This window comes from Anoplopoma fimbria, chromosome 17 (assembly GCF_027596085.1).
Source record: "Anoplopoma fimbria isolate UVic2021 breed Golden Eagle Sablefish chromosome 17, Afim_UVic_2022, whole genome shotgun sequence".
Lineage (NCBI taxonomy): Eukaryota > Metazoa > Chordata > Actinopteri > Perciformes > Anoplopomatidae > Anoplopoma > Anoplopoma fimbria.
This window is the reverse complement of record NC_072465.1, coordinates 16384207-16396541: the sequence shown is the minus strand read 5'-3', so window position 1 is coordinate 16396541 and position 12335 is coordinate 16384207. Positions and strand designations below refer to the sequence as shown.

The 12335-nt window shown below is 39.3% G+C and overlaps 1 protein-coding gene across 1 annotated transcript in view; it reads left to right on the top strand.

The window, feature by feature from the left end:
* Positions 1 to 1639: 1639 nt before the first annotated feature.
* The window catches only part of slc6a11a (solute carrier family 6 member 11a), a 13427-nt gene continuing 2731 nt past the window's right edge, over positions 1640 to 12335 (top strand). The window contains exons 1-8 of the mRNA XM_054616581.1: positions 1640 to 2609; positions 6920 to 7054; positions 7143 to 7283; positions 7453 to 7540; positions 9230 to 9362; positions 11562 to 11696; positions 11780 to 11883; positions 12222 to 12335. The exon at positions 12222 to 12335 is cut by the window's right edge and continues 11 nt beyond it. Of these exons, the coding sequence (XP_054472556.1) occupies positions 2435 to 2609; positions 6920 to 7054; positions 7143 to 7283; positions 7453 to 7540; positions 9230 to 9362; positions 11562 to 11696; positions 11780 to 11883; positions 12222 to 12335 (1025 nt within the window). The 5' untranslated portion in view covers positions 1640 to 2434. The remainder of the gene's footprint in view (positions 2610 to 6919; positions 7055 to 7142; positions 7284 to 7452; positions 7541 to 9229; positions 9363 to 11561; positions 11697 to 11779; positions 11884 to 12221) is intronic.

Here is a 12335-nt window from a genome sequence, read left to right as displayed (position 1 = left end):
CTGAAAAACAGCCCCACACATGATGTTCCCACTTCCAAACTTCACTGTTGGTATGGTGTTTTTGGGGTGATGTGCAGTGCCATTTGACCTCCAAACATGGTGTGTATTATGGCATCCAAAGAGTTCAATTTTGGTCTCATCTGACCAGACTATATAAATGTTGTGCAGCAAACTTTAAACGAGCTTCAACGTGCTTTTTCTTCAGCAATGGAGTCTTGCGTGGTGAGCGTGCATACAGGCCACGGCGGTTAAGATAAGATAAGATAAGATAAGATAAGATAAGATAATCCTTTATTAGTCCCGCAGCGGGGAAATTTGCAGGCTTACAGCAGCATAGAGTTAAAGTGCACACAAGAGACATAGTAAAGAAAGACAAGATAAAAATAAAAATGAAAATAAAAAAATAAAAATAAAATAAAAAGACAAGTATTATAAATAAGCAATAAAAACAGTAGAAAAACACAATAACTGAAATATAATATTTACAGACAGAAAAAAAAAACTATATTAACTATTATTGCACAGTGTTTTTATTGTCATGTGTCATGTGGTCTGCTGGGAGCAGAGTTGGTTGTGCAGCCTGACAGCAGCAGGAAGGAAGGACCTGCGGTACCTCTCCTTCACACACCGGGGTGAAGCAGCCGGTGGCTGAAGGAGCTGCACAGAGCTGCCAGGGCGTCCTGCATGGGGTGGGAGGTGTTGTTCATCAGGGATGACAGCTTGGCCATCACCCTCCTGTCTCCCACCACCTCCACCGTATCCAATGGACACCCCAGCACACTGCTGGCCTTCCTGACAAGCTTGTTGAGTCTCTTCTTGTCTGCTGCTGAGATGCTGCTGCTCCAGCAGACCACTCCATAAAAGATGGCTGATGCCACCACGGAGTTGAAAAAAGTCCTCAGGAGTGCTCCCTGCACTCCAAAGGACCTCAGTCTCCTCAGCAGATAGAGTCTGCTCTGACCCTTTTTATACAGTGCATTTGAATGATTAGTCCAGTCCAGTTTATTGTTCAAGTGAACACCCAGGTACTTATAAGATTGCACAATCTCAATGTCCTGTCCCTGGATGTTCACTGGTTCCGGAGGACAGTGTTTTCCCCGGCGGAAGTCCACCACCAGCTCTTTGGTTTTACCAGAGTTGATCTGGAGGCAGTTCCGCCGGCACCATCCTATGAAGTCCTGGTTCAGTTCTCTGTATTCCCTCTCATCGCCGGCGGGGATGAGGCCGACGATTGCAGAGTCGTCAGAGAACTTTTGCAGGTGGCAGGTAGCAGAGTTATATGTGAAGTCCGAAGTGTAGATGGAGAAGAGGAATGGAGCCAGAACGGTTTCTTGTGGGGCCCCCGTGCTGCAGGACACCCGATCTGACTCACACTCCCCTATCCTCACATACTGTGGACGGTTGGTGAGGTAGTCCAGTATCCATGCAGTGAGGTGGTGGTCCACCCCGGTCTGCTCCAGCTTGTCCCTCAGAAGCAAAGTGCATTACTTATCGTTTTCTTTGAAACAATTGTACCTGCTAATTCCAGGTCTTTATGAAGCTCTCCACAAGTGGTCCTTGGCTCTTGGACAACTCTTCTGATAATTATTTTCACTCAATCTTGCGAGGAGCACCTGGTCGTGGCCGGTTTATGGTGAAATTATGTTCTTTCCACTTCCGGATTATGGCCCCAAGAGTGCTCACTGGAACGTTCAGAAGTCCTTCTGTAACCAATGCTATCAGTATGTTTTGCAACAATAAGGTTGCGAAGGTCTTCAGAGTGCTCTTTGCTTTTACCCATCATGAGATGCTTCTTGTGTGACACCTTGGTAATGAGACACTTTTTTATAGGCCATCAGTTGGGACTGAACCAGCTGATATTAATTTGCACTGAAGGGGCAGGATTGCTTTCTAATTACTGATAGATTTCAGCTGGTGTCTTGGCTTTCCATGCCTTTTTGCACCTCCCTTTCTTCATGTGTTCAATACTTTTTCCCTGTGTCATTCCATTTTATTACACATAACTTAATTTCTGAACTTATTTGTTTTGTTGTATGTATGGATTACTTGGGTTGTTACCCACATCTGGTGAAAATTTCATGTCAATAGCACCTTTAGAAATATATTTACTGAGAAAAACAGTGACGTGTTCAATACTTATTTTAGCCGCTGTATGTGTGAGGCGAAGAATCTGCTGTAAAAGCCTACAATGCCATGTCGAAACAGCAATTAGTCACACATAATATATCACTCTCCTGTTTGTAGCTTGAGTAGAATGATGTTTTTGTGGAAACTTTTGGCGCACATCTAGAGGTCCCCCTTGTGGCTGAATACCTCGCAGTGTGTCAATTAGGTAACCCCAGACAAATCTGCATCAGACAATCCCCGGCCAGTCAATCCAGAAACTCAAGGATTTGTCGCACTCCTGCCATTACAGCATTTCTCCCTCAGCAGTATGGCAGACTTTCTTTGCAGGCTGTGCCATCTCCCTCCTAAGGCTACTTCACAAACAGTCAAGGAGCGTGGCAAATGGGGAAGCAAAACAGAGTTCCTTCTGTCTGCGGCTGGTGCTATTATTGGACTTGGAAATGTGTGGAGATTTCCATATCTGTGTTACAAGAACGGTGGTGGTGAGTATTTCTGTTTACTATTCTCTCAGTTTAGCATTGCCGCTTAGCATAAAAAAAAAAGGAGTGCATCATCTATGGCAAGCAGGCTTTTAAAAGTATTTCATCTAGAGGAATAAAGCAATTGATGTTAAATGGTTGGAGTACTTACGTTTTATTATTTAACCAAGACAAGATTATAAGATTGTTTTATTTAATTTACTTCAAAGTCGCCTCTTTAAATTGTTACTGTAAAATATTAAAATACTTGTGATCTATACAAAAAAATGACAGTGGACTCAGAGAAACTACACCTCTTAAGCCTGGAAAACACTCGTTTTGCATGTGATAAATTGCCGAATGCATCATTATAAGTTCATACAATATTTTATCACAGTATTTACGTTCACACACCATGTTGGCTGTACACTGTAAAGCTCTCCTACTTGCTGTCTGTGTCTCCCACCACTTCACATCTGATGATTAAGGATGTGACGGGTAATAAAGAGCTATGAAAATAATCTACTGCCTGTGTTTGTGCAAAGAGAAGAGTCACATTCTTTGCTGAAGCCCTGAGATTTTTTAACTTTGGTGATACTGGTTACACTGAACCTGATTGGACTGATCTGGTCTCTTAAATGAACAGTTTACAGTACAAAGCAAGTCAACAGAAACATGCAATAAAAGGCTAAAAATGTGTTTATACAGGGAAGACAATACACTTGTGCCTTCCAGGTAAATCTATGAGTCGCAATGGCCGAGAAACACATTTTATTGTTGAGCTAAACTGTGAAGATGTTACATTTCAAATAAATAGCTTTATGGTCACTCTTTAATAGCGCCACATTTAAACTTTCCCCAATTTTCCAAAAGATTTATGATTTTCCCCAAAGAACTCTTAACTCTTTCCAAAGTGGACATGTCCAATGTGTCTCCTGTGCTTGATTTAGGACAACTAATGGACTGTAAGATCACCGCTTGGTATGTATTATGGGGGACTCAAACCTTTATCGGCACTTTTGTGGCAACAAGTTGGGATACAATGAGAACTTGATGAACATTTTAGTAAAATTCTTCAGGACAATGAATACTTTTGAATGAATTAAACTGATAAATACACTTATTTAACACTGAAAACATAAAGAGGAGGAAGACAGTTTAATACTTGTATCATACTGTGTATTATTAGTACTTTAAACAGGTTAGTTACTGTACATTTCAGTAGTTTTGTATCTTTTTTTATGGTATTGACTTCAAACCTGATTACTACTGGTTTTCTATTCAAACAGCTGCAGTCAGTGAAATTAGATCAAATACAAACATCTATTGAATTTGTCTATATTTCCATCATATATTCTCCATCACCCCTGTGATCGGTCAAACATCTCTTTTAAAGCACCCCAAACCTTGTCATGTAAGACAAATAGTAAGTTTAGAGTCTAGAGTGTTGGAAAGGTCGTGAGCTTTAGTTGCTAAATTTAACCACATGTGGCTTTTAGATCTGGTTCGATATGAATTTTTGTGTGTTTTTTTTTTAATCCATTAAAAGCACTTAGTCATAGTCATCATGCAGATCTGTGGCTCAAACCTTTATTTTTTAAACACAACATCTGTCAACACATGGTGGGAACTTGCCTGCAGACACCAAACCGCATTAGGTGAAATAATGCCAGCCACAGTCAGTGTGTGGATGATACCCATACATCCAAGATTAACAAAACAATTAAGATTGAGAGCTGAGACAATTGGAAAACAACCGATCTCATCCAAATAATAAAGACACAGCAGAGTGGATGTTTTCTGAGGCCAAATTATCAACAAGAAAATAGTTGCAACTGAAACTACGCCTATATCAGATATTTGAAATATGTTACTGCTTGGGTAAATTAGAGCTTAAGTTAAACAATCAATATTTAATCAATAGGTCAAGTGGCCGATGGCAATTTGCATCAATTCTAATAATCGATCAAAAAAGCAAAAAGTATGAGTAAATAGTAAATTAGTAACAGTAACATATTCTCTCGTTCCAGCTTCTTAAATGTGAGGATTGTTGCATTTTCTTTGTTACTCAGTCACCTAAATTTATTGGCGTTTTATACTGTTGCTCAGACATACAAGCGATTTTAAAATGTCATATTTGGCTTTGGGAACTTCTGCAGTTTTCTTATGCTTCACCGCTTGCACTCAAAAGATAAAAAAATAAAGAAGCAATAGATTAATTGTAAAATGACATTTTTTATTTGTTGCAGCAATACATATTCTCATTATCAGCATACTTTGTAGTAATTATTGCTTAATAATTAAATAATAGTTTTTTCTCTAATTTAATGAAGTTGTTTCAGAAAGCCAAACAGTCTGTAGTCAAGTTGTACTATTGTATAGTTTTTGTGTGAGATCGTACTTCCAAGCCTTTCAAGACATGTAACAATGCTCTGTATTGAATAAAATGATTAAGAAGTTTGATAAAAAACTAAGTAGGAGAAAGGAGCAGATGATTAAAAAGTCCATCTTAATATTAGATTTGTATGAATAGAAATAAGCAAAGACATACTTTATAATCATAGTGGTCGTCCAACCTTTCATTTATTAGTAAGATACTTGAAAAGATAGTATCAGTGAAAGTTAACTTCTTTCTTAAAGAAAATAATATCTTGGACGAATTTCAATCAGAATTCAAAACACCACCACTGAAACTGCTTTTACAAAAAAAAGCGACCTCAGACTAAATTCTGATGAAATTAATGAATAAATTATTTTAGACATAAGCACAGCGTTTGACATAGATTGACCGATATATCTTTATCAATCATCTTGAAAAGTCAGTTGGTCTTTCTGACTGTGTGTTAAACTGGTTTAAAACATACTTCGAAGGGATAAGGTGTTACGTCAGTCTTGGAGATTATGTGTCTAAGAAACATGACATCAGTTTTGAGCTTGTACAATCAATGGAGTATTGGTCCACTCTTATTTTCACTATACATGCTATCAGTGAAATGATTAGTGAGCACAATGCATGTTTCAATAGTTATGCAGATGACACGTAACTGGACATCTCTGCTGAACCAAATCATGCTGTGGCTAAACTCTATTGCTACCTGTTGGCAGTTGGATGAGCAATAATTTCTTGAACTTAAACGAGAACAAAACTGAAATCCAAACAGTTGGCCCTAACACAAAAAGAGAATTGCTGTTTGATAATCTGAGGATGTAACTCCCTGCAAAAAAATAACAAAATAAAAACACAGACAGACTTCAGCTCATTCAGAACTCTGCAGCAGAGGAGAGAGCACATCAATCCAGTTTAGCTGCTTGCACTCTAACATTAAGAATAGAATGTAAAGGAACACTTATCCTTAAAATAACGCTTTAATTACTCACCTTGTGTTACCTTGCATTCTTGACTAAAGATCTTGGGATTAACTGATTTAGCTATAACCGCATTTCCGTTTCATAACGGATTTCCGTAAATCACGGTTTCATAACCGTGAGAATTGGAGAAGCTTTATATCTTTGATATCCTGCACTATTGCTACTATTGCACTATTGAAAACGAGTCTCGCGATACACGTCGTTTGTGTGTGTGATAAATCTTCTCTCGCACGAATCACGTAACACGTGTGTGTAGCGGTTTGTTTGTATGTCCCTCACCTGAAAAAAGAGCTTTAACAATAAAACAATGTTCAGAGGGAGCCGACACTCCAGCGTTATACACGCAAAACATGTGCATTAAATCAGCATTTAGAAAACAGAAAAAGACCATTGAGTCATGTGAACCGCTGATTAATTACACAGTTTAACCATACTAGCGTGGAAAAGCTTTACTCCCGTTAGTTATTGGCTTATATTCAGCATTACTGAGCGATTACAGCTCGGCACTACTTATTTCTTGACGTCGGTACCTGATAATGCAACACTGCACAACAAATCCGTGTTGACACGTGCAGGAGGAGAGTTAGTGCAAAACGTTGGCAGCGACAGCAATCAGCTTTATATAATGTGCGGCGCGCCATTGAGTTCAGATTAAGTTACATCGTGTTGCAATTAAGTAAAAAACTACGTTAGACGAAGGTAAATTAAAACGTCATCAAGACGTTTTCAGATATTATCTTGTAAATTGTAGTTTTGGTGAGAAACTTCAAGGATGCAGTTGTATGAAGGGGATTTGTAAACCTGAAAACACCTGTGCTGGGGTTCAGAAACTTTAACGGTTATGTGTTTCAATTTATTTTGAAGGTAAAATGTCCAAGTAGTTACAGAAGTCAGAAAAGAATAATGCTATTTTGGTGCTCTGTGGTATACCATGCATATTTACAATGCTTTATTCACACTTGCAGGTGCATTCTTCATTCCTTACATCCTGTTCCTTGTGGCCTGTGGCATTCCTCTGTTCATGCTGGAGGTAGCACTGGGCCAGTACACCAGCCAGGGAGGAATCATGTGCTGGAGGATGGTCTGCCCCTTGTTTGAAGGTGAGGGTTAAGTACCTGTCATGAATCTTAGCAAGTTGAGACGGAAATAATACGGTAATACAATGCTAACAATTTCTGTTGTTTCCAGGCATGGGATTCGCCAGCCAAATCATCCTTTTCTATGGATGTATCAGCTATGTTGTGATCTTAGCCTGGGCTTTTTTCTACCTTTTCTCTTCCTTCTCTGCTGAGCTCCCATGGGCCAGCTGTAATAACTCATGGAATTCAGGTAAATTCAATATTTTTCTTTAAGCATTGTAACTGTAATCTCTTTCCCACAAATTACACACACATTATTTCATTGTATGCATAATTAAGTATGATGTCTGGTTGAGACACTTGCAGAAGCATGCATTTCCAGCTTAAACTGTGATTAACAGATCTTTGATCTTTTTCAGATTCTTGTATGATATTGAACAACTTTAATTCCACCGTTAACTTGACATCGCCTGTGAATGCATCATCATCTGTATCAGAGTTCTGGCAGTAAGTTTTTTTTTATCAAAATGAAACTGAATTGAGTATAAATTTGTCACATAATATCAAAAGATTACAAGATCAATTAACTTAGTAACAAAGACATGTGCTATTTGCATTTTGATGTGGGCCGCAAACAGTGCTTCTCCAAAATATTATCACGTACCTATTAAGACACATTGAGGTATTGTCTGGCACTGACAGAATGTAAGAGACCCTTAATGCCCCTGCTCCACTTTTATTATTGCAGACCAGACCGCTGCTCAACACTGGTTGGGTGTTTGCAAACTTTGATGGATTTGCTGATTTCATAATTTTTACATATTTGGGCTGGCAAGGCAGCTTCCATGTATAACAATTTTATTATGTAGTTCCTTGACCACATAGTTCTTGGCATAACTCCACCAAATTGGAACTAGAGCAGAGGACCAATCAGCCAGAATAATGTCGGAGTGCTGGACCTAACAACTTTCAAACAACTCTTTTAAAATGACAGTTTTATCTATTAGACCTGTTAAGTAGTTGAGTTTACCTGATCTGCATTAGGGCAGGAAATCACAAAGCATACCCTCTAAACAAATATGATATGTGTTTTAATGAGCTTGACTTTCCCTCTTTCCCTGCGCTTTTCATTCTGTAGGAGTGTATTATGAATTCTAAGAACTAGGTTAACCATCTCAGAATCTGTTTTTAATCATTATAAATTGATTCTCTATCATATCAAAGTCAGCTCCAGTAACTTTAGATATACAGGTCTGTATTTGTTCAATTATATAAATACTGTGTGTATATATATATTCCAACATTAACAACTTGCGAGTGTTCATATCACTAAGAAGTCGTATGATTGAAGAAATGGTAGTGTGAGGATAGAAAAATACAGTGTGTTGACAATTAAATCTGGGTTTAATTACATTGAATTATGGTCTTTTGCTGATGTTAGGTGTCCATATTTGTTGGGTTTTTAGGTGCTTCTACATTACTTAGAGCAAATTTGGACGCATCATAGCTATAACTATATCTTACTTGTAAATACTTATTTACGATATTCCAGAAAGATCCCATATGATACAGAATTTCAAGAAAGGGCAAACAAATGTGGATGCCTTACATCGGCAATATTTCGCCAATAAAGGTTAACCCCACTTTATTGTATAGATTACTACAGTGTATTGTCTATGCACAGTATATTTAACCCGCTCCAAGTCGTAAGCATGGGAGTCTTTTCCATTTCTACTATTAATGCAATGTGACGTAAATGCCCCATCAGTGCTGAACTATCAGGCTCATTACAAAAAAACACTCAAGCACATGTGTTTTCATTTATCTTGAGTGATTAGACCTCTTTTCAGGACTATGTGGACATGTACAGACTATGATTGATCAGCATCTCCATCCCTGTTTTGGTATTCCTTCTAGCATCTGTTAGGGCGGGACGGTTTACACCTGACTCCGAGCACAGCTTCCCCCTAATTTCACCTTGAAATGGTTTAATCAGCCAGAATAATTTCAAACACCTGTGTACTGAAGGTGTGAAGTTAATTTAATTGCACATTCATGCATGTATTATGAATAGTTTGCTGAGCTTCAACATCATTAGATCTTTCAACTTGGACTTTTTAGATTGTCAATCACAGTAGCCTCATTGACCTGCTAAGATGTATATTTCCCCAAATAACGGTACCTTGGTCCTTACAGACGACGGGTGCTCAATATATCCACCGGCATAGAGGCTCTGGGAAGCATACAGTGGGAGCTTTGTTTGTACCTTCTTCTGGCCTGGGTCATCTGCTACTTCTGTGTCTGGAAGGGAGTGAGATCCACAGGAAAGGTAGGACTGAAACGATGAATCCTGACTCGTACACATGTATTGATTATTATTATTCATTTCCTACACTCACTTTTAATGTCTTTATTTAAAACTACTACGAACAGTTTCCACTTTGTGTTGATACTGGCGGTCCCTGTGGGTCTGACAGTCTGCCCTGTGCAGTTGTTCTGGTTCCCCCGTGCCTCCCTTCCCTCCAGCGGGCCCAGCAATGTGGCCTTGGCCTTCGGCTGCTTGGAGTTGGTGTTAGCTTCCAGAAGCTCTGCTCCTGGCCGAAGGAGAAGCAGCTGCCGGGCTCGGACCTCTCCCCCTCCCACCGATGCTCTGACTGCAGTCAGTGACTGTTAACCATTTTGTCTTATTTTGCGGGGAATCTGATCCAATGACATGCTTAAGAATTTCCACATAGAAATAGCCAGTCTTCTTGCTTATGGTCTCATTTACTAATGTAAGTACTATAGATGCATTAGTATTAAATTGAGAATGTTTCATAACCAGTTAAAAGTTCCTCAGTATCTACAAAATCTTTAGTTTTACTTTTTAGCTTGCCACTTACATTACAGTCTGAAATATAATCTTAAACCACCGTCATGACGATTTTATTTTCAAACCAATTATGTGATGATTACAGTCTAGAGTCATCCATTTGATGGATTAAACATTAACAGCACATTACCAACAAGCACATTTGTCCTCATGTGTTCACATGCTCACAAGCTTACTGGTTTGCAGCAGTTATGAAATAATGTGGCACTCCCCAATAGTAAAGACAGGTTACTCAATGAAAATCTATATTAAATAAGAATGTTTTTTTCACCTGTGGTTTCGCAAGACCTGCAACCACATGCAGCTCTCACCTGCCAGTATCTGTCTAGCCCAGAGCACTGAAAGACAGTATTATGACTGATGTTTCTCTCTATGGTGTGAAAATGTGCTTCAAGCCAGTGCTCCCACTTCAGGGGAGTCACTCTACAAAGCCCCCTTAGGCTGATTTGTGTCAGGCTATATCTTATTATAATATCTTATATCTTATTGTCTTTTTGTCTTTCTGTCTGTCTGTCTTCATAGCTCGCAAACCGCTCATTCGATCCACTTCAAACTTGGCGGTTGTATTACTGGGGACCCATGAAAGTGCTTTTGTCGGATTTTATGCAATTTAGAGAAGGCTTGCCTACCTTGACCTACAGTAAAGACTGCCCCTGCGTTTTTTTCCCGTGTTCCACAGTGTATTTCACTGGTGTTTCTGACTGTGAGTAGCTGCGACCCGGGTGTGTGATGCCACTATGTCATGGCAGCTGTATGACTCAGGACCAAGGGAGCGCAGGATTGTGAATGGTGTTGTTGGTTGACTAGGAAATGTGGCACTGAAACTAAAGTTCATTCATAAATAACAACAAGGCTGTTTGAAATTAAAGAAAAGGGCCTACATATATTGGGGGCGGCTGTGGCGTAGTGGAGAGCAAGGTAGTTCTCCAATCAGAGGATCCCGAAGGCTTGCCATCGGTGTGGACTGGATGTTGCATGAATGTTAGTTAGAGTCTGATGGTGGCACCTTGCATGGTAGCCCTGTCATCAATGGGTGAATGATATGTAATATACTACTGATTGTAAGTCGCTTTGGATAAAAGCGTCTGCTAAATGACTGTAATGTAATGTAATATTAATCAGAGCACTCATTATTTTGAACAATTTCCCCAAATGAACAAGGTGAGGCTCGTAGAAAGTGCTTTTTGAATGTTTTGAATGGGCACTGCCTCAAATGGACTTGTCAGGGTGAATGAGCAGGCCCCCTGTGACTTATTGTCTCCCCGTGAGAAAGTTTGCAATAGATCCTGTGTGTCCCATTGCTATGTAGCATGATTCACTCCCTACACCTGTAATTTTCTCCCAGTGCCTCATATTAAATCCATATGAGTCGATCCTCTGGTATGATAAGAACTTGAAGGTTGAAGTTTTCCACTGTTAAACTAAACAGTTTTTGTGTGACTCATTGTCAGCCTCGCCCTGAATATCTGCAGTCCGGTGCATAGGTTAACCAGTCACCAGTCACACAAGAAAGCGACAGCCTATGATAAATGCAGCTGCAGTGTATTGCAAAACTACCAAAACAATAACCAACTGACATCACATAAGGAATCCTAATGTCTCTCACAACAAAGTTTTCTTTCATTTGTAACAAAATAATTATCTGCTTAAATATAGGCGACCTACGTCACAGCGACATTCCCCTTCTTTATGTTGGCGGTGCTGTTTCTCAGAGGAATGACCCTTCCTGGAGCCCTCCATGGCATCAAATACTACCTGTACCCCAATCCTACACGGCTCACTGACCCGCAGGTATCATTAAGCCTGTATTCTAATATTCATTGGATTATTCTTTAGCAGAAGTAGGAGCATAATCATTTGTCACTTGTTTATAGGTTTGGATGGATGCTGGAACCCAAATATTTTATTCCTATGCCATATGTTTGGGATGCCTGACTACGCTTGGGAGCTACAACAAGTACAACAACAACTGTTACAGGTGAGTACCACTATTTTAGTGGCTACAGTTCCTTTAAACTAACAGCATCCATATATTTGTGTGAGACATACTATTTTATGAATATAACACTATCAGCGTCCTAAATCTGATTGCTGTTGTCTTGCATTAAAAAAAACTTGAGTTGTTATGTTAGCTTTCATTTGATTGCTTCAATTTTTGGGGTCATTTTTGCTTGGTTTAATCTGATTTATTATTTAATCGACTTTAAATCTCAAGGTACCTTTAAGCCTTCTCTGTATATCATGTTACTGTAATCAGTTAACAGGCCTGTGTTACGAAGAGAGAAATAAAGACAGTGCATTGTTTCTGATTTGCAGAGACTCCTTCTATCTTTGCTTGTTGAACAGCGGGACCAGCTTTATATCTGGCTTTGCCATTTTCTCAGTCCTGGGCTACATGTCCCAAAAACAGGGTGTCGACATTTCTTTAGT